This window comes from Microcaecilia unicolor, chromosome 11 (assembly GCF_901765095.1).
Source record: "Microcaecilia unicolor chromosome 11, aMicUni1.1, whole genome shotgun sequence".
In the NCBI taxonomy this organism is placed as follows: domain Eukaryota; kingdom Metazoa; phylum Chordata; class Amphibia; order Gymnophiona; family Siphonopidae; genus Microcaecilia; species Microcaecilia unicolor.
In genome coordinates this window covers 99,479,949-99,503,056 of record NC_044041.1, presented here as the reverse complement: position 1 = coordinate 99,503,056, position 23,108 = coordinate 99,479,949, and the positions used below count along the sequence as shown (strand labels likewise).

At 42.8% G+C, this 23,108-nt stretch overlaps 1 protein-coding gene across 2 annotated transcripts in view; it reads right to left on the bottom strand.

Moving 5' to 3' along the window:
- Positions 1 to 23,108, bottom strand: part of ADAMTS10 (ADAM metallopeptidase with thrombospondin type 1 motif 10) — a 208,783-nt gene that overhangs the window by 26,405 nt on the left and 159,270 nt on the right. For both annotated transcript variants that reach the window (XM_030217418.1, XM_030217419.1), the window contains 6 exons: positions 16,165 to 16,288; positions 14,902 to 14,982; positions 12,936 to 13,102; positions 12,611 to 12,737; positions 9,774 to 9,906; positions 6,944 to 7,148 (listed from right to left, as the gene is read on the bottom strand). In XM_030217418.1, the coding sequence (XP_030073278.1) occupies positions 6,944 to 7,148; positions 9,774 to 9,906; positions 12,611 to 12,737; positions 12,936 to 13,102; positions 14,902 to 14,982; positions 16,165 to 16,288 (837 nt within the window). The remainder of the gene's footprint in view (positions 1 to 6,943; positions 7,149 to 9,773; positions 9,907 to 12,610; positions 12,738 to 12,935; positions 13,103 to 14,901; positions 14,983 to 16,164; positions 16,289 to 23,108) is intronic.

The window sequence follows — 23,108 nt, the reverse complement described above, 5'->3', positions numbered from 1 at the left end:
ATGCCCAAGTCCCGCCTCGAACACACCTCCGATATGCCGCCTTGAGATTTGGACGTCCTTGCGACGGACTTCTGACAAAGACATCCAAAATCAGGTTTCAATTATACTGATTTGGCCGTCTCTGTGAGAAGAACATCCATGTGCCAATTTATGTCACTTTTTGGACATCCATGTCTTTCGAAAATGAGCCTGAATGTCACCTCCTCAGCCATGATACTGGCTGGCATCACATGATCCCCCTGTAGTTATGCTTTTGACTTTGACTCTTCTCTTTACTATCTGAAATAGCATTACTTTTACATGTATGTTTTTGATTTTTTAAAAATGTGTTTTAAATCATGTAAATCGCTAACATTTGGCTTTGCCATGAACAAGCAATTAATCAAAATCCAAATAAACATAAACATATTCAAATGATTTGTGCTTCTGACTTTGAGAGCTAAGCCAATTTAGGAGCATATCTGAAAATTTAATAGTCTGAGTACCTTCAATTAACTCCTAAATTAGGAGCATAAAAAGTAGGTGGCAACAGGGGCAGGGAAGAAAAGTTACGAGCTTAGCATTGATTTTCACCAGTAGGCTCATAAACCTAGGTAACATATACATAGTAACACTGTAGATGACAGCAGATAAAGACCTTTACGGACCATCCAGTCTGTCCGAGAAGATAAACTCATTACATAAGGAATGAGGTGATACAACATATGGTTACCTGATCTTGATTTGACCATGCTATTTTCAGGGCATAGACCGTAGAAGTCTGCCTGGAACTGCTCTTGTTCCAAACCTTTTGAAGTTGTTATCAAAGGGCAGGCCTAAATTTATAAGCTTAACTTTTAAGCTACTAAATTAAAGATTAATTTTATGCTGAAAACTTAGGCTCCTTGTTTGACTGAAAATAGGGCACAAATTTAGAAGTTTAACTTAGGAGCCCAGGTTTTTGGTTTTTTTTCAAATATCAAGCCTTGATATTTTTAGCAATAAGAACGTAAGTGTTGCAATACTGGGACAGACTGAAGGTCTATCAAGCTCAGTATCCTGTTTCTAACAGTGGCCATTCCAGGTCACAAGTACCTGGGAAGATCCCAAAAGCATAAAAAAGATTTTATGCTGCTTTATCCTAGAAATAAATACCAAAAGCAAAAAAATGGCTTAAATGTGTCTGAAAATTTTTTGTAAAAATACACAAATTAGATCAGACACCATATATTTGTTACATTATGAAATTGTTGGCTATTGAAGGCGTCTCATATCCATATGGAAGTCTATGAATGTCAGCTTCCTTAACGGCTAACAAGCCGGTGCACGGTTATAATCATAGACCACCTCCAGCCAACCAGCAGTGCCCAATGTTACTTGTTTTTAGAAAACCTGAGAATTAAAAGTCTCTCTCATCTGTTCATTTATTAACTGTGGCGTTAATGCTCAGGCACATAAATAAATACGAGCACTGCTGTTCACAAAGTAAACATTATAGCAAAAAATTGACATATAATGCAAAAAATTCACTTATCTTGATGGTTCTAAGCAATAAAGGCCATCCTCAAGGGCCCGAACTCATCCAATTTTCAAAAAAATTTTTTCCTCCAACATACTGATAGCTCCGGTAACGTTGTGAGCCCGACAGGACCCTGTTTCGCGGTCTACTGCTTTTTCAAGGGCATACACATTTTCACAGTCTCTAGCGTCAGTACACATATCCTAGAAATAAGCAGTGGATTTTCCCAAGTCCATCTTAATAATGGCTTGTGGACTTTTCTTTTAGGAAATTATCCAACCCCTTTTTAAGCCATGCTAAACTAACTGTTTTACCATATTCTCTGGCAATGAATTCCAGAGTTTAATTACACATTGAGTGAAGAAATATTTTCTCCAGTTTGTTTTAGATTTACTACTTAGTAGCTTCATTGCATGCCCCCTAGTCCTAGTATTTTTGGAAAGGGTAAACAAGCAATTCACATCTACACCTTCCACTCCACTCAATATTTTACAGATCTCTATCATATTTCCCCTCAACCTTCTCTTTTCCAAACTGAAGAGCCCTAGTCCTTTCTTTACTGATAGGGAAGGCATCCCATCCTCTGTCATTTTTGTCGCCCTTCTCTGTACCTTTCCTAATTCCGCTTTATCTTTTTTGAGATGCGGTGACCAGAACTGCACATAGTATTCAAGGTGCGGTCACACCATGGAGCAATACAAAGTCATTATAACATTCTCATTTTTGTTTTCCATTCCTTTCCTAATAATTCCTAACATTCTATTTGCTTTCTTAGCTGCCACTGCACACTGAGCAGAGGTTTCAACATATCTAGATCTTTTTCCTGGGTGGTGACTCCAAATGTAGAACACTACATCATTTAACTATAATTTGGGTTCCTCTTTCCCTCATGCTTCACTTTGCACTTGCTCACATTAAACTTCATCTGCCATTGGGATGCCCAGATTCCCAATCTTGTAAGGACCTCTTGCAATATTTCATAATCCTCTTGCGATTTAACAACTTTGAATAACTTTGTGTCATCAGCAAATGCAATTATCTCACTAGTTATTACCATCTAGAGATCATTTGTAAATATGTTAAAAAGCAGTGGTCCCAGCACAGACCCCTAGAGAACCCCACTATCTACCTTATCCATTCAGAATATTGACCATTTAACCCTACTGTCTGTTTTCTATCTTTTATCCAGTTCTTAATCCAAAATAGGATATTACCTCCTATCCAATGACTTTCTAATTTTCTCAGGATTTATTCATGAGGTACTTTGTGAAATACCTTTTGAAAATCCAGATAAACAATATCTACCATCTCATCTTTATCCACATATTCATCTGTTCAAAAAATGCAGTAGATTGGTGAGGCAAGACTTCCCTTGACTAAATCCATGTTGGCTCACGTCTCATTAATCAATGCCTTTGTAAATGCTCTGTAATAGTGCTTTATAATAGTCTCTACCATTTTGCCCAGTACTGACGTGAGGCTCACCAGTCTATAATTTCCCTGATCACCTCTGGAACCATTTTAAAAAATTGGAATTACTAATTAAGCTGATACTAATATATTAATACTTGAATTGTTTGGGAATGACAGCCTCCAGGTATATCTGAAACTAATATGAAGCTGATAAGAAGATAATAGGAATGGGGCCATACTAGACCTGGTGCTTACAAATGAGGAGAGTGTTTCTGATGTTATAGTGGGTGATCATCTGGCATCCAGTGATCTCCGGATGGTGTGGTTCTACTAAGACACATGTAGGAAAGGTTCATTCAAAAGTAAAGGTTCTAGATTTCAAAAGAACTAACTTTGTGTTTCATTTAGGAAGTTACTAAAAGATCACCTATTTCAGCAAGTGATTGGTTGTCCCTAATGAGTGACAGTCATATGTGAATTATGATTATTATTGTTTTTTATGGGAGTTTTGTTTATGTTGAATTTTGTGATGTTATGTTGATTTTTTTTATGTATGTTTTATAAGGTAACCTGCTTAGATTCTTGAGATAATGCGGGCTATATATATTTTAAATAAATAAAAAGATGGGAACATCTGGGGAAGTAGAAAAGTAGTTGATAAAACTGAAAGGAGCTATTTTAAGGGTTAAAAAGCTTTTTGCTAGGAAAAAAAAGAGGAAAAGAAGACTGCTTTGGTTCTCAAAAGTAGTAGCTGAAAAGGTAAAGAAAAATAAGTTAGCCTTCATAAATTACAAGAAATCACAGAATGAGGACGACTAGAAATAATAAAGCTTAGAGAAGCTGGTAACATAGGAATGCAAAGAAGCAAATGGAAGAAAAAAATAACCAATACAATAAAATGGGGGTGGGGGACATTTTTTAGATATGTTAGTGATAGGAGGAACTACAAAAGTGACATTGTGAGGTTTAAGGGTGAAAGGGAGGAATATGTAGAAGTTTATAAGGATAAAGAGGAACTGCTTATTCAATATTTCTGTTCTGTTTTCACGGATTATGGGCCGAGAGTAGGACTGCAGAAGACAAACACACAGTAGATAAAGTGATGGGGTCAGATGGGATATCTGAGGGTACTGAAGGAACTAAGGGAAATTCTGACGGTGCTGCTGTGTGACCTTTTCAATGCTTCTTTAGAGTTGGGAGTGGTCCTAAAGGACTGGAGGAGAGCAGATGTGGTCCCACTCCACAAAAGTGGAAGTAAGGAGAAGGTTGGGACCTACAGACTAGTTAGTCTGGCCTCTGTGATAAGTAAATTAATTGAAATGCTTCTAAGATAGAGGATAGTGAGGTTTCTGGAATCCAGTGTCTTGCAGGAACTGAGGCAACATGGGTTTACTTAGAGGTAGGTCTTGTCAGATGAATCTGATGAATTTCTTTGACTATGTGACCAGACAGTTGGATCGAGGGACAGCACTAGATGTGGTGTATGTAGACTTTAGCACAACAGCACAGAGAGGGTCCAAAGTACAGAACAAAGTCCAAGATGCAACAGAAAGGCTCTTGGTGCTTTTTGTTGTATCTTGGTGTATGTACATTTTAGCAGACCCTTTGATAGAGTTCTACATAGGTAACTGCTAGAAAAACTATGTGCCCTTGGTATAGGCCCTAAAGCAACTAACCGGATTAGAAACTGATTGAGTGGAATGCAACAAAGGGTAGTGGTAAATGGAGTTCATTCTGAGGAAAAGGATGTTACCAGTGGTGTGCCACAAGGGTCAATTCTTGATTGGTTTCTTGTAAACATTTTGTGAGTGATATTGCAGAACAGCTGTCTGGTAAGGTTGTCTCTTTACAGATGACACCAGTGTGTTTTTTCTAGCGAAAAAGGTGCCGGTACTCAAATGCAAGGCCACCCTTCAGGGGTGGGGTGATCACTGAGGGAACCCACCCCACAATAGCCAGGCCTCCTGCAACCAGTCACAGAATCTATGACAAGGCAGAATTGGTGTGTAGAGCCTGAGCTTTTTCATTAAAACTTGGGGACCATGGGTCAATTTTAGCAGACAATGGAAAAGGTGCCGGTACTCAGTACCCCCTCAAAAAAAGTCCTGGATGACACTAAAATCTGCAGTAGAGTTGACACCCCTGATGGTGTAGATAACATGAGTATGGATCTAGAGAAGTTGAAGAGTGGTTTAGAATTTGGCAGCTAAGATTTAATGCTAGAAAAATGCAGGGCTATGCATTTGGTCTGCAAAACCCTGAGGGAGCAGTGCAGTATAGGGAGTAAAGTATGTCTGTGTACAAAAGAAGAGTGGGACTTGGGGGTGATTGATGATCTCAAGGTTGCCAAACGTGTAGAAAAGGTGACAGCAAAAGCCATAAGGTTGCTTGGGTGCAGAGAGAGAGGAATTGCCAGCAGGAGAAAATGTTAACTATGTTTAGTGCCTCTGTATAAGTCTTTGGTGAGACCCTGTGTTTAATTCTGGAAACCACACCTTCAAAAAGATAAAAATAGGATAGAGTCAGTCTAGATGGCAGCTACTAAAATGGTCAATGGGGTTTGCCGTAAAGCTTATGAGGACAGATTTAAAGATTTTAATATGTATACTTTGGAAGAAAGGCAGGAGAGACATTTGGTAGAGACATTTAAATACCTCTGTGGCATAAATAAACAGGAGGCGAGTCTCTCAACTGAAAGGAAGCTCTGGAATGACAGAGCATTGGATGAAGGTAAAAGGGGAAAGACTCAGTAGTAATCTAAGGAAATACTTATTTACAGCAAGAGTGGTAGACATAGGCAGTTGGTGACTCAGCTGTTTGGGGAGGTTAAAGTGGGTAGGGCTGGGATAGGGTCAGGGCAGGCCTGAGTCCTTAATTGTGTAACAACATGTAGAAAGAAAGATCAGCAAAATAGTTTCAGATAATGCAAATGTCAGTATCTATATTTAATAAAAGGTATCAAATGCCAAAGAATAAAGTGACATAGAAAATTAAACAGTGCAAACTTCAGTAAATATATATATGAGCCCTTAGACAACTTAGGGCCAGATGCACAAAGCTTACAGTGCTATTAATGTTTACTTTAGACTGGTTCTAGCCAGTCTAAAGCAAGCGATTATGCAGCTAGTAATGCACAAAGGGGTTTTCCATAGCTTTAATGGGTGCCGTTAGCAGCCACTGAGAACCCCATCCAAATGTATTACAATGAGCTCATTAGTATTCTAATATGTATTCCAGGGGATGCACAGCTCCAGAGCAGCCTTAATTTAACGAGCAAATTTTATGGCTACTCTGGAGCTGTTGGAGAGGAGGGAAGCACAAGCAGGCAACAACTCCTCCCTCCTGCCTCCGGCTCGCCTGGAACAAAATGGTTGTGCCCAGGCCCTGTCCAGTGCATACTGGGATGTATTGGGCAGGGCTAAGCACAATATAAGGAAAAAGTGAGAGAGACTGCGGGGAGGGAGAAGGACAGATGCTGGAACCAGGGGGGGGGGGGGAGGAGGAAAGGGAGGAGATGCTGGAACCAGGATGGAGGAGGAAAGGGAGGTTATGGACCCAGTGATGCAGGCACCTGGAGCAGACTGGTGAGTGTTGGGGGCTTGTGGCTGGGGAGGCTTAGCCTCCCCAAGTCTCTTATACTGGGCACCTATGGTGGTGGATGCGTGGAATGACCTTCAAGTGGAGGCGGTGGAGATGAAGACTGTGTTCTGAAAGAAAGTGTGGGACAAGCACATAGGATCTCTGCGAGAGAGGAAGGGATAATAGTTGGTATGAACTGGCAGACTGGAAAGGCCATATGGTCTTTATCTGCTGTCATTTTCTGTGTTTCAATATTTCGAATTCCGGTTTTCTATTTGGCCTACTTTTTCTGAAAATCCCTTAAGAGTTTTCTTCAGTTTCCCTACAGATTGCAGCAGAGTCTTAGATGATCCAGGAAAATTCTGCAGACTGCAACAGCTAACTTGAGTTTCTGCCACTCACTTGGAAGTCTCAAGGGAAGGAGGTGGTGGTGGTGGAGGAATGATACCTTACCTCTGACCAGTCCAGAGCCACCCACTCCGGTGGGCAAGTATGGTTGTTGCAGGACTCCAGCATCCGAGGCCGTGGCTGGGGACAATAACTGTCGTCCACGGTCCGCTCCTCAGATGCAGAGATTCTGCGCCTGCAGACCACCTTGCGGGTCCAAATGCCATCATTGCAACTGCGGCTGCACTCGGACCAGTTTCCTATTGACCAGCTGCAGGGGAGAGACAAGAGGTCAAGTAGATGGGAGGAGCATAAGATCAACCTGTGTTATAGTTGAATACTGGTTAAAAAAACACATTAAGATAAAATTTAAGAAAACTGAACTAGCCAATTCAATGTTTTTTGGACAAGTGCTCTGTGCTGCCAACAAGCAGACAGGTTCCATTCTTGGCTAGGGCTGGGTGTGCCAAGCACCACTCTTACAATGATTCCAGATTCAAAGTAAGACTTAGCACCTTTGTATTCACTCACAGTCCTCGTTGGCAGCCAACAAGTCAGGTTTTTAGGATATCATTAATGAATATGCATGAGAGAGATTTCTGTGCCTACCACTTCCATTGTATCAAAATCTCTTTCATGTGTATTCATTAGGAGCAGTCTGAAAACCTGACCCGTTGCTGGCTCTCAAGGACCAGGATGTGTATACCATTCACTTAGCTATACAAATATTTTTGTGGAGAGCTGCAGTTGTTCCTCTCCGTCACAAGAGGGCAGTATAGTAACTGGTCTGTATGTAAGATACAGGAAAGTGACCTTGGGGAGAGAGAGTAATGAGACAGGGTGGGTGTAAGTTTCTAAGAGGAAATCCAGGATCTGGGTTGGAGGTGAAATGAATTCCATCCTCTTATTCTGTCTGCATTGCCAATAAGAACTGTGGGGAGATTCGGGAATGTGTCAAGGCCAGTGCAATGGTATTAGAGATGCTAGGCAAACCTTTAACCTTGCCCTCCCCCGCCCCCTCAATTAATGTTCAGACCCCTAAACCCTGTCTTGAGACTTTGATATTAAATTTTAAGCTTCAATATGAATATACAGCTGATGAGCGCTGTTTCAGAAATTATTTACCCAGGTATATGAGCTGTTTGAAAACTGTCCACTCTCCTTGTTGGTTTATATATCTTGATGATTCTTTGGCGTATATGTGGCTTTGACTCCAGCTGCTATGTTTATGTTTACTAGTATTTACTATACCAACTTTCCTAACTGGCAGATCAAAGTGGTTTACAATCTAAAAATTGAACAATAAAGGAAATGGAAAGGAACTACAACAACTGCAAAGAAAAGAATAACCATGTGCACAAGATCAACTAGGCCTCACAGAATAAACCAGCAGTAAAAGAAAAGAAATAGAGGAGCAGACAGACGTAGATAAGGAGAGAAGAGAAGAGAGACAGAAAGGAGGAGGGAGTGCAAGCCCAGTGAAAAGCAAATTGCGACCAACCTAAATGGAATCAAATGCTTGATGGAAAAGCCAAGTATTCAGAGCTGTTTTGAACTGTGAAAGAGATGGTTCAGCACGTATGGACAGGGGTAGCAAATTCCATAAAAGTGGAGCTGCAAAAATAGAAGGTACGGTGTCTAGTTATTTCTAAATGAGCCTGCTTTGGGCCTGGCAATACCAAGCGGTGGTCGTTTAGAGAGCAGAGTAAACTGGCGGGAGAGTATGGAATCTTGAGAGATGATAGATATAGGGGCAGGCCAATGTTCAAGGCCATGAAGGCGAGCACAAAAGTTTTAAAAATGATCTGTTTTTCGACTGGGAGCCAACGGTGGCTTTGGAGTAAAGGAGAAACACAGTCATATTGTCTGGCATAACAGAGAAGTGTGATAGCTGTATTTTGGAGGGATTGTAATTTCTTTATGTGGAAATCTGTTTATTCAGTAAAAGCACAAAAGTATAATCTCAAGTCTAAGGTGAACTATAAACAATAGAAAATTAGTGCACACAATAAAACAGGAAAAAAGAATAGATTTTTCTATTTTATCTCCTTAAGACAGTATTCCCCACAACCTCCAAACCCCTCCCAACCTCAAAGCAAAAATTGATAGTGAAACATGACCCTATAAGTTAAGCAAATGGCTACAAGTTATTGGTGTGAGTGTAGCCCTGAATCTTTTGAACCTTTTGAAATAACCACCCCTCAGCAACTGAAAGTCCTGTATGGCGAGCTGCTCCAAGCGTAAAAGAGTAAGCATGGATACATGCCAGGTCTGCAGGGAGGGTGGCTCTGGTCATATCCAAGCATGCAGAATTGCATTTAAAGCCAACAACATGGCTTGCTTCAGAAACCTGCGCAATCCACTCAAGGCTGGGCATTCAAAATCAAAATGTCCAAAAAGCATCAAAGGATGTTGGACAATCTGTGTGTGCCAAAGTCGAGAAATGTGAGTCAGCAGATGCTTCCAGAGGGCATCAACCAAAGGACACAGCCAGAACATATGACCCAAGTCTGCCATTGGAGAATGGAACTTGGGACACTCCTCCCCATGCTCCAGACCCCCTCCTGGCAGCCTCATTTGGTGCAGAAATAAAAACAGACCATGTGGAATGTACAGATAAACTAAAAAGGTGTGGTCCACAACTGTGATGATAATTCCCACCTGTGGTCTCCAAGTAATTGTTTCTGCACCCAGAGGTGAGGGCTTTATTGGGCTGTAATGGCAAATTACCATAACAAGAACTGTAGGGAACTTTGTCACTTCTCTCTTCCCTGGTCCCCAGGCTCCTATTGCATTATAGCGCACCCTCCTCAGGGAAGATCCTCCAGATTAGGGGTGTGGCTTGGTGCTGTAGGTTTCTGGATGGAAGAATGAATGGGTATATCTTTTAACTTACTCTGGAGTACAGGGCTCTGTGTTGCAGGGACGCTGCTTTTCTGGTAACTTGCCATCAGCGGCGGCACAGTGATGGTCTGGCACAATGGAGTTGTCAGCCTGTTTTTTGCACACCACGTGCTGTGTCTGAAGACCTGGAGGGGAATAAGGATCCATAGGGATTCTAGTTCATTCAGGAGGCATTCACTCCTATTTCACACTTTCTGTGCAACCATACATGCAGGGACGAAAACAGTGTGCTACAAGCTGTACCAGGTTCTTTAGAAATCAGGTATAACCTGGCAGTAAGCACGGACTTGAGACAGATTCTGCAGAGTTCTTTGCCAAGTAGGGTGGGGAAGAATAGAAAGTATGTAATTCTAGGTCTTACTAGTGGGAAACACTGTATTCAAAATGAGTCCACAAACACATATACACACAATCGTGCTCCCTAGGACTTTAACAATTTTTCATCAACCAGCCAAGATAAAAAGAAACAAGTAAAAATCAAATTAAGTTTTCAGTTTATACATAGAACATTCTTCCCCATCCCACCTTCTCCCATCTCCTAACCAAAAAAAAAAAAACCCACCCCAAACCCCTCTCACTATTTTCATGTTTTATCATCCTGAGCTCATAGCTTGATCATGAACCAACTGTAATGTGGAATACCTTTCAGGGAATTTTTTTTCTCTCCCTCGATAGTATAATTACTAACACAAGGGGTTCTTTGCAGAGGCAGTCTTGACCATAGGTAAGGGGGAGTAGGGTGGGTTATTCCCAATGCCTTAGGTGAGAAGTCATAAGGAACAGGTCTCTTACTGTGTGCTTAAAATTCCATAAGGCTTTTTATTTCCTCTGGGAATAGTCTTTGCTCAAAAAGTCGTTTTTGAGTGGAGTGGCGTAGTGGTTAGGGTGGTCAACTCTGGTCTTGAGGAACTGAGTTCAATTCCCACTTCAGGCACAGCTCCTTGTGACTCTGGGCAAGTCACTTAACCCTCCATTTCCCCAGGTACAAATAAGTACCTGTATATGTAAGCTGCATTGAGCTTGCCATGAGTGGGAAAGCATGGGGTACAAATGTAACTAAAATAAAATTTAAAGCTAAATTACCCATTTGTTGATGGTATTAGATACAAACGTGTCCATTCTCTAATGATCCCTTATCAATCTGCAAAGATTTGGAATGTTTTGCCAACAGAAATTAGGCTGGAAATAAACAGTGAAAATTTTAAGAAACACTTAAAAATGTTTCTATTTAAGTGGTATTTAAATGATTAAGGGCCTCTTTTAGCAAGTCACACTAGCGGTTCCCATGTGGCAATGCCGATGAAGCCCATTCAAAAGGAATGGGCTTTGTCAGCATTACCGCACTGGGGACCTCTAGTCCGGTTTGATAAAAGTGGCCCTAACTTTTTAACTGGCTATGTTTGATCCCAGTATCTAACTTGAGCTGGATTATTTTATTGTGATCTACATTGAACCTTATAGGTAAACGCAGAATGCAAATGGAGATGCAATGTAATGTAATGTAACATATTAAGATAGGTGAACTATCCCTAGAAAATCACTGTTTATTCATTAAATTAATTTTCCTAAGCTTGGCGCTGTGAAAAAGGAATAGCACCAAACTATTTCCCCTTGGGTGTAATGAATGAGTTTTCTCAGACCCCCCCCCCCCCCCACAACCCCTGGAAATCTGTCTCAATCACTCCTACATCCCTACTTAGTTGATTTTCTGAGGATAGGAGCTGCGCAGAACTGAAGGCAGAGGACGTCAGACTGTCATCAGAAAAAGACTGCTAGGCTCACCCACTTGTGCCTGCCTACTGTGCTGTCACAGGTCTTACTTACATTTTGGTGCTTTCCTTCCCTCCACCACAGTGGTGGGTCTGAGCCTAAAGTGGGTGGGCAAAAATTCTTTTCATCCCTTCCTTGCCATCCACAGTCTCTCCCTCTTTCTTCCATTCCTCACCTTACCTGAGGGCTGGCATTGCTCTCTCCTTCCCCTCTGCTCCCCTGCTAGTGATCTGGCATTTCTCCCTGTCTATCAAAACCTCAGGGTCCCACCCCCTGTGTACCTTTTAAAACTTCTCTTCCCTTCTGCAATGAGCAGCTATTCACCCTGCTGCTGGTGCTGTCAGAACCTTCCTTCAAATACAACTTCTTGTTTCTGCACAGATGGGATGAAAGGCTCTTGTACTAGTACGAGCAGAGTGTGTGAATCACTGACCTCCAGAAGGGAAGAGAAGTTTTAAAGGGTACACCGGGAGGGGGGGGGGGGGGTTGAGAGATGGGGAGAAATACTGGATCATTAGTGGAGACAGGGAGGGGAGAAAGAGAGATGCTGGGAGTCTTCAGCTGGTGGGGCTTGGGAATCCCCGTCAGCCATAGCAAGTGTTGTTCTTAGGTGGTCCTGAGCCCACAGTGGAGGCAATTCTACAAGAATGTGCTTATATTTAGGTGCCAGCAAGGCACCTACCTATTCTGTACAGGACAATAGATGCCTACTTTCCTTTACAGAATACTAGCATAACAGGTGAAATGAGCACCTATAATTTAGGAATGAGAAGTTTTGCCAGCCATGGTACTCTATAAGTTACGTGTTTAAGAGTGAGGCCCGTCCATGCTTTGTCTATGTGTTCACACACCTGTAAAATATGCGTTATATAAGATATGTGCGTATTTATAGAATAGTTCTTTAGGAATTTTGACATTTACATGAGTATGTACATACACGTGTGCATATATACCATTATTCTCATCTTTTACGCATGTAATTGGCACATAAGTGTTATTTTATAGAATTACCCCCTTTGTATCTATGACATGCATACTTAAATTCTGAGATGCTCTTACCTCCTGCACATAGGGCTGAACATTTGCTCCATGGACCAAAGTGCCAGGAGAAGCCTGTCGGTGTCTCTCTCGTGATGGGGGCATTGAACTTGTAGCGAATTCCAGGCAGGTCTCCCCTCACTAGTACCTACAGTGAGTAGAAACGTAAAGGAGCAATGAGTGGAGAAACTGCAGGAGATGATGTCCTTAGATACTTTTGGTTTCTGAGAAGACTTCCAAAACACACACACACACACACACACACACACACTTTTCTGCATACTCAGTCATACACCCCTGCACAATTCCCACTGTCATTGGTTTGTAGACAGTAAATCTTGGTTACCATGACCACCAGGGTAATGTTGGTGGGCCCTAGGGCTTCTAGCGACTCAGGCTCATCTGGAGACCTGCTATAATGGAAAGTTGTCCCAGCGATGTCAAACCTCCGAGGGGAGTCAATGGAGAGTTTGCCATTAATGAAAAATTCTTCAGTATTTTCTCCTTTCAGTGCTGAAAATAACGGTAGAACAAGGAAGGCATTAGGATTATTGCACATTTCCCTGCATTCTCTTTTTTTCTAGTAGATGGCTCATTCTGGCTCTGGCCCTGCACATTGACGCATTCCAACTGGCATACACAGAAAGAGCAGCCATCCAATTCTATGACATGAGGTTTCTGTTAAGTCTTTTGATATACCACCCTTCCAATGAGAAATAAGAGTGGTTTACAACCTAGGTACAAGAAATACTGGAAAGGAACTACAAGTCCATAGACAGGAGAGGCAGATAGCAAAGAAGGAAGGGAAAAAGGTAAGACAAAACAAGTGGAGGGGATTCAAGGGGTGGGGAGAGGGGTAAACAGTTGTTGTACTTTTCAATTTCTATTGTTATCCATTCTACTAAATGTAATCTTGTATTCGGCATTAATTCACAGGAGATGGGTCTCTTTCAGTTGAAAGGAAACTCTGGAGCAAGGAGCATAGGATGGAAGTGAAAAGGGATAGACTCAGGAATAATCTAAGAAACTATTTCTTTGCAGAAAGGGTGATGAATGGGTGGAGCAGCCTCCCAGTGGATGTAGTGAAAATGAGGACATGTCTAAATTCAAGAAAGCATGGGACAAGCACAGAGGACCTCTCAGAAAAGGGACTGTAAAGCTTAGTCATTGTATAGATGGTGGATAGCTGTATGGCCTTTACCTGCCAGCATTGTCTGCTTCTATCTATGCAGAATTACACCCTTTCATTCCTCCACTCTAGAATTATCAGTGGCTGCAGCAGCACAGCCCTCTCTCTCTTTTGACAGCAGAGGCATCGCTGCCCCTCTGGTGACAATGACAACAGCATAACACCTTTCTCTCTCTCCCCCATTCTGCCAGCATCTCCCTTTTGCTTCTCCTCCACTCTTTTTCCTGCATACCTCTGTTTCTTAGGTGCTTTGGTTTCTTGTGTTGCAGAGTCCAGGCATTTAAGTTGGATCGGTAGGGTATGCCTTTTTGAACAGGTTAGTTTTTAGTGATTTCCGGAAGTTTAGGTGGTCATACGTTGTTTTCATGGTTTTTGGTAATGCGTTCCACAGTTGTGTGCTTATGTAGGAAAAGCTAGATGCATAAATTGATTTGTATTTGAGTCCTTTGCAGCTTGGGTAGTGGATATTTAGATATGTTCTTGTGGATCCAGATGTGTTTCTGATTGGTAGGTCTATGAGGTCTGTCATGTATCCCGGGGCTTCGCCCAGGATCACAAAAGTGGCAGTGGAATTTGAACCATGGCTTCACTGTTTCTCAGTCTGCTGCTTAAACATTACTCCTCCACTCCATACTATTAGCCCCCTCCCCTCTCCATAATACCCACCATATCCAAGAAGGGCATTAACAGCTATATTTGTTGTGGTATAGTTAACTGCACCATGTTATCTACCGTGTTAAGAGTTAACATACAGTCATGAATTCTGAATTAACTGCAGGCACAGTCTCTACCTATTTCATATCCCATAAAGGTGTTTTTTTGTGTTATGAGTGTAACACATTGCATTAACTGTTAATGCGGCACTGTTCTGTTACTACACAATAATTCCCATGTTAAACAGCTAATGTAGCTTATTAAATAGAAGTCTAAATATTCTCCAATTGTTGGGAAGCATGACACAAATTCAGTGCTGTTGTGTGTCCAGACCTATGATTTAGCCCTTGGCTTTCAAAGGTAGATGGCCAGGCAACTACCATGTTTCAGAATACTTTCTGGTGTTACACTCCTTTCATTCAGAGAGACTATACAGATCCTTTTGGGTTCAATACGTTCTCTTTCTCACCTAGGTAGTTCAGAGAGATATTTAGCTCCCGAATATTGATATGGACTGATCCTTTGGGTATATGGATAACTTCTTCATGACCTGAAAGACAGAGATGAGAGGTTTTGGGAATGTTGAAAACAATGAAGCTGGAGGTCTGCACCCAGTGCAACTGCAGACACTTCTACACTTCAAAGCATGAAGCCAGCCCCCTGCTAGCTCTGCTGGAGAGAAAAGACTCACCCCTGTGCTGCTGAAAGTAGAAATAGCTGCTACAGAGAACAGGGGTTCTTAGGCTACTCACAGTTAAAATCTCTTCTTTCTCCTTCTCATAAAAATAGAATTGAAAGAAGACTAAAAGAAATGGGAGAGTTGCATTAGGGTGAGGAGGAAGCTCAAACTCCTCTGATCTATCTCCTATGCTCAATTGAAAAAGGTATTTTATTTATTCCAAAAATTAAGTATCCTCCTGCTCTACTGGGACCAGTTCTCCAACTGGCCCAAGAGCATGTAATTTTGACCAGTTTAGGAGCTGCAGGATCAACTGTTACCATCTACTGGAGACAAATACTGAGGACCTGAGGCTGCACTATGCCCTTATAGGGCAGGGCTCATAAGTCTTTGTTCTATGTCTCCATCTGCTGGTTGATTGGCACAAACCCACAGGTTCTGTACTAGTCAGGTAAGGATGACAAGGAAATCTGGATTTAGCAATGCAATTCTTTTTGGGAGAAGGGGAGGTTTTTCAAAAAATCAGCTAGGACCTATGCACACTGTAGTCATGTGTGTAGGTTGATTAAATGCTCACAGGTGGATTTTCAGTCACTTAAATACAAATGGAAGTTCATAACATATAGAAACATGGTCACATAAATGCAAATGGTGTTTCGGAGGGGAAACTGGAGGAGGGTGTTTCAGTATGTTATGAATATATTTATTTAAGATTTATATCCTGCTTTATCTTACAATCTAGGTGGGTTACAAAAATACATACATAGTTTCACCTACAGCTTTCATTTTCAAAAAGTACATGTATAATCACAGGTCCCTAACTTTATATATATGAATTTGCTAACCTGCCACTCATTTCACAATATATAGGTGCTTACAAATAAAATATTTTGCAAAAAAAAATAATATGCAGAAGTCAAACATAATTTATGTGTACACATTGTACTGATGAACAAAAAATAGAGTCAAGAGATTTCAAAGAATGCATGTACCTTTGGAGTTAGGTTCATTACTGAAATTTTACCCCTTTATGACAAAGATTCTCCCTCTTACCTCCTTCAGGAAGTGACTGATTGAATACACCCTCAATGGTTTCACACGTGCCACCATCCCCACCGCAGATGCGACACTTATCCTCCTTTGCATCGGAGCCCAGAATTCGGTTACAGCCCACGTGCTGCGGGAAGAGTTAAAACACAAGAAATGAGCAGCTGCTTTGTTTTATCATGAATGAGCTATGTAGAAAGGCAACCAACTAAGAAAAGGGCCAAGTGTGGATACATGATTCATACCATTTCACTGAGGGCCAGAGAAGATGTCAGCAGGAAAATAATTACTTGGTGCTCCCAGCACGTTCATTTATGCCTTGCTTTATCTGTAGTCTTCTCTCCCTCACCATTTGGGGGTAATTCTAATATTTCTATGCCAAATATGCACATAAATGACTAAAAATAATGGCATACATGTGTGAATAAGTACATAAATAATGCCATACTGGGAAAAGACCAAGGGTCCATCAAGCCCTGCATCCTATCCACGACAGCAGCAAATCCAGGCCAAGGGCACCTGGTGAGCTTCCCAAACGTACAAACATTCTATACATGTTATTCCTGGAATTGTGGATTTTTCCCAAGTCCATTTAGTAGCGGTTTATGGACTTGTCCTTTAGGAAACCGTATGTATGCATATAAGTATGTAAATGCCAAAATTCTGCTTAAGCGCTCTTCTACTGTAGAGACTCTAATATTCTGCTACCTTGGGATGCCGAATGATACCTAGAGACTGTACTATAATAATATACTGTCTACTTTATTATTAAGTAATGTGAAAAAAAGTGGTAGGCAGCCAATAAAGGAGATGATATACTATTCAGGAGTCCATAAGATGTTGAATTTATTCTATATCTAGCCAATAAAAAAGTTGATAAAGGCCCGACACAGACCGCATTTCAGCGTAAAAAGTCACCCGCTCTTTTTCTCATCTTGTTTTCTGCGAAGGCTTTTCCTTTTCTTATTACTACACTGGTTGCTGTAAAGAAGCAGTTTCCCCTGTGTCCAGTATTATAATCAAGTGAGGAGTCTAGTTTTAGAGGGAACTTGCTAGGGGTACAAAACCCTGTGCTCAGTTCAAATTCTCTTCTTTGTTTTTTTTCCTCTCTGGCTGCTGATCTTCATGTGGGGGAGGGCTCATCCAGCCCAAAGGCCCTAGTCATCTAAGTCCAACAAAATATAGAAGGTAGAGATTCCTGTTTGCCCTAGCAGTTGCCTAACCTCTGACCAGGACTGGTCTTAGCAATTGCGGGGCCTTGTGCAGACCAGTTCAGTGGGCCCCCCCAACTGTGCCCCCCGCACCCACCCTCTCCCACTACCATAATCCATAATTTATCAGTTTAAAAGGAGGTTTAGAGCTCTGTGAACCCCACCTCACCCCATACCTTGATATACATCCACCACGTTCAGTAGAGAGCAGCAGACAGCGACAGCAATTTTCATATCTTGTCAGCTGCTGAGCCCAGGGCCTCCTCACTGCTGCATCCCACCCTTGCAGAAGCAGGAAGTGACATCAAAAGGGGGTGGGATGCAGCAACGAGGAGGCTCTGGGCTCGGCAGCTGACAGGATATGAAAATCGCTGCTGATGCTGTCTACTGAAATGTGGATGCACATTAAGGTATGGAGCAGGGAGGTGTTCCAAGACAGGAGGACAGTCATGCCAGAGATGCAGGGCCCCTAGGAGCGTAAGGCCCTGTGCGACCGCCCCTGTCTAAGACCGGCCTTGGCTGTGATTGGGATAGTGGGAATGGGGAACCTTCTGCACCCACTCCTGCGATCAAGGAGTAATGGAGAAACTGGGTATAGTAGTGTATTTCCAGCAAAGCAACCAGGGCTACCTATCATCTATACCGGATTCTGGAACTGCTCCAGCGGCTGAAGAAATAAGAACCACATACAACACAAGATCTCCTGGGGATCCTTACACATAGAACCAGGACCTAGATGTTATTGCCCTGCTTTTGGAGCATCAATATCCTCAGGCCTCCCACCACCCATAACAAAGACTGTAAAGTGTTGATCCTCTTTGAAACTATGTATACTACTTGATACACTTCGGATAAAGAAACTAAGGAGATACTATAAAACTACTCTAACAAAGAGAATGTTGAGAGAATGATAAAGAGACTTTGTAACTACCAATTGAATAATGCCCCTGCCAAAAACTGCCTCTGCTATTCATACTGTTCCAGTTGTTTGCCTAAAAAGACTTTTGAGAAACTCAGTTCAGAACATGAAAACTGGCCTGTGGACTATGTGGAGAGTACAGCCTATGTGGTGAAACCAATGCATTTTTTCTAGTGAAAAAGGTGATGGTACTCAAATGCCAGGCCACCCTTCAGGGGTGGGGTGATCACTGAGGGACCCACCCCACAATAGCCAGGCCCCCTGCAACTAGTCACAGAATCTATGACAAGGCAGAATTTGTGTGTAGAGCCTGAGCTCTTTCATTAAAACTTAGGGACCATGTGTCAATTTTCGCAGATAATAGAAAAGGTGCCGGTACTCAGTACCCCCAAGTATCCCCTCAAAAAAGCCCTGGATGAAACTGCCTATGGCCTCCCGGCAATTGCTGATCCTGACTTTGCTTCCAAATCAATAAATTCTTTACGTGAACATTCCCTCATAAATTCTCCAGGCATATACCAGGGACCCACTCTTACACTATCAACAGGTGCCTCAATTCAGTGGTATGTAGTTTCATGGTGGTATACACATGGACAGAATTTGGGCAGAATGTGAGCAGAACGCACAGTTAGGCACCTATTTTTCTTTATAGAACAGGTGTCTAAATATAAGCACACTGTTATAGAATTTCCCTCTGGTTCTATCTCGTTAGTATTCTTGGAAGCTCTGTGGAAGGACTCTACCCTCCCCCACCACTATTTTGTTATCTTCTGAGTCCTTGGGATAAGGACAAGCTCACAGTGGGGGGGGGGGGGGGGGGGGGGATGATTTGGTGAAGTTTTCAAGACTACCAGTTTCTTTGTCTCAGTTGCCTCAAGAAATTCATCAGTGTATATATGACTAAGAAGTCTCCTTGTTAGATATATGGAGGGCAGTAACCAGGACTGAAGACATGCTTAAGCACAGTCATGCAGCTCTGCTCCTTTACTGAAAAGGAGTCCTTGGATACTAAATTAGAATCCTTTGATAAACAATTCCAGCAAGTAGAATTTAGGATGCAATCCTTGCAGGCAGTGAGTGTTTCTTCCATCAAGATTAGCCTTAGTATCCACAGTGAACTAGAATTATTTGATAATTCGCTTAGGGCAAATAGTCTTAGATTTCTTACATTTCCAATGATTTATTTACTGACTGCTGATACTTTCTTATGAAAGCAATTTCTGTGATGTCATACTAGGACAGACCAAAGGTTCATCAAGCCCAGCATCCTATTTCCAACAGTGGCCAATCCAGGTCACAAGGACCTGGCAATATCCCAGAACAGTAAAACAGATTTTATGCTGCTTATCCTAGAAATAAGCAGTGGATTATCCCAAGTCCATCTTAATAATGGCTTAGGAACTTTTCTTTCAGGAAATTATCCAAACCCTGCTAAGCTAACTGTTTTTACCACATTCTCTGGTAATGAATTCCAGATTTTAATTACACATTGAGTGAAGAAATATTTTCTCCATTTGCTTTAAATTTACTACTTAGTAGTTACATTGCCTGCCCCCTATTCCTAGTATTTTTGGAAAGAGTAAACAAGTGATTCACATCTACCCATTCTACTCCACTCAGTATTTTACAGACCTCTATTAAATCCATCTCTTCTTCAAGTTGAAAAACCCTAGCTGCTCTAGCCTTTCCTCATAGGGAAGTTGTCCCATCCCCTTTATCATCTTTGTTGCCCTTCTCTGTACCTTTTCTAATTCTGCTATATCTTTTTTGAGATGCGGTGACCAGAATTGCACACAGTATTCGAGTATGGTCGCACCATGGAGTGATACAAAGGCATTATAACATTCTCATTTTGTTTTCCATTCCTTTCCTAATAATGCCTAACATTCTATTTGCTTTCTTAGCCACCACTGCACATTGAGTAAAGGGTTTCAACATATCAACAATGATGACATCTAGCTGGGTTCTTCTTTCCCACATGCATCATTTTGCACTTCCTCACATTAAATGTCATCTGGATGCCATTTGGATGCCCAATCTCCCAGTCTTGTAATGACCTCGTGCAATTTTTCATAACCTCTTGCGATTGAACCATTTTGAATAACTTTGTGTCATCAATAAATTTAATTACCTCACTAGTAATTCCCATGTTATAGTTATTTGATCCTGATGTAATTTCTTTTTCTAAGGGGCCCTTTTACTAAGCCACATGTCTACGTGTACCCGACGCATGACAAAATGGAGTTACCGCCTGACAACCGCGTGGCTCTTGCAGTAATTTCACTTTTGTCGCCAGTCCGATATGCACATCTGAAAAATATTTTTTTTCAGGCACGCGTAATGGACGCGTGCCAAGTGGCATTTGATGCACATAGGTCATTACCACCTAGATTCTTTACTAGGTCAATGGCTGGCGGTAAGGTCTCAGAACCAAAATGGATGCGCGGCAATTTTGATTTAGCCGCACGTCCATTTTTGTCATAAAAAAAGAAAAGGCCTTTTTTACAGGCACGCTAAAAAATGGATCGGCGTGTGCCCAAAACCCGTGCCTATACTACTGCAAGCCATTTTCAGCATGCCTTTGTAAAAGGACCCCTTAATGTTTTTATGTACCTAGAATTTTCTTTGGCATGCAATATGCAGGCAAAGATGAGGTTCAGATTAATACTTGAGAGCAGAGCTTCCCAAACTGTGGGTTGAGACCCCAAATGGGGTCACAAAACCCATGTTTGGGATTGTGACCTGGATGGGCTCTCCATGGGGGGGGGGGGGGGTGGAAACAATATTATTTGTCTATGACAAGCACTGGTCGAGTCCACTGACCTTACAGCTTGACTTTGTTTTGAATCTTTGATAACTTTCCATTTTTTCTCCTTAATGTGGACTTTTGAACATAATATGGACTTTTGAATTCATATCAACAAATAAAAACAAATAAAAACATTACGTCAGAGGAGGGCGGGCCCAGGAAGAACGGAGGGATGTCGGAGAAGGCATCACTGATCGCCGATCAGCTGTTCTTGCCCGTGCAGCGCCTTCACACAGAGGTGAGAGGCGCTGTGCGGGACCGGTAAGGTGGGGGGGGTCCGGTGGAGGGGGGAGCGGCGACAACTACCTCATGGGGCGGGGCATGGGGCAGAGGATGGCGGGAGGCGGAGCTGTGTAGGAGAAGGAGAACTAGAGAGAGAGGAAGGGAGGGGGCCATGGCTGCTACAGTTTTGAGTTTTGTTTTGATTTTTTATTTAATACAGGGGGAAGCGGGGAGCAGCGTCGACCTCGGGTGGGGGGGGCAAGGGCGTACATACAGGATGCTCCTCACAAGCGCCTTTGCCCCCTCCCGGTCCTTTTTTGCTTTTTGGGGTTTTTTTCAAATTTATGCAGGGGGAAGCGGGGAGCCACATGTTTGTGTGGGTTTTTTTTATTTTCAAACATGCCAGCTTGGATTTTTATGCTGCAGGGAGAAGCGGGGAGGAGTGTCTGTATGACAGCTCAGGCCTTAACGACAGCTCTGACTTCACGTTAAATATATCACGGTAAATGATTCGTTGCAATCGTCGGTATGGTTAGTGCATTGCGAATTGTTCACATTTCAATTGGAAGTGACTCGTTTGCATTCCGTTTTCGTTAGCTGCTAGCGTCGTTGGAAAATGGCCTTTAATGCATGTTACAGTTGAAAATTTCTTCGTTAAAAGGTCATTAAAGTTTTGTGCATCTGGGCCAGAGTGAGGGAGCAGTGACTGACGGCCAGATGCACTAAACTTTACGAGCCAATAACGAGCCATTAACAAGCCAGTAGTAAACCCTGGCATGCACTAAAACACAAACGGAATGCAGATGAGCAAATTGTGTAGAAACCCTATTGAAATGAGATGCACTAAGCTTTTCCGCTTGCCCTAACGCTGGAAAACGCTGGAAAATCTAACGAGAGGTCTGTACCTCTCGTTGGGGCTGCGGGGGCTTGGAAAACTTATAAAATGTAAAAAACAATTGGTGAGGGAGCGAAAACGACCAAGTGCTCCCAGCTCCCCACTGCATTGAAATCAGAACTTTACGCAGCCCCGGCCCCCTTCCCTTCCTTCCTTCCTTGAAATGACAGCTTCCCCGCCATCCTCCACCCCCCATGGCCTTGCCCCCCTGAGGTCATCGCCGCCGCCGCTCCCCCCCTCCACCCGCCCCCTCCTTCTGCCACCGGGCCCTCACAGCGCCTCTCACCTCTGTATGAAGGCGCTGCACCGGCAACAACAGCTGATTGCCTCTCCGGACTTCCCTTCTTTCCTCCCTGGCTCGTCCTCGTCTGACGATGGCGGTGACGACCTCGGGGGGGGGGGGGGCGGTGGGGGGCGGTGCCATGGGGGGGCGGAGGATGGTGGGGAAGCTGCCATTTCAAGGAAGGAAGGAAGGAGGGAAGGGAGGGGGGCCAGGGCTGCATAAAGTTCTGATTTCAATGCAGGGCGGAGGGGGGAGCGGGGAGCGGCGGCAGCGAAGACCTCGGGCGGGGGGGGGGGGGGGGGGGGGGGGGGGGCAAGGCCGTCCATAAAGGACGTGTTGTTATTGTTTTTTTTTTTATGCCCTTGGTGTGCGCAGAGCAGCCAGCATAACGCTTGGCTGCTCTGCGCATGCTCTACCGGCCGATTATCCGACGGTTTTACGAAGGATTAGAGAATGCAAGTGAGCTGCAACGAGCAGCTCATTTGCATTCCCTTTCCTTCATGCATAGCCGTTCCCTACCGATTCGCTATGGAATTTGGTACGGAACGGCTCTAACGACGACTTTAGTGCATCCGCCCCTCAGAGACAGAAAAGTGTGGGGGTGGGTCGGG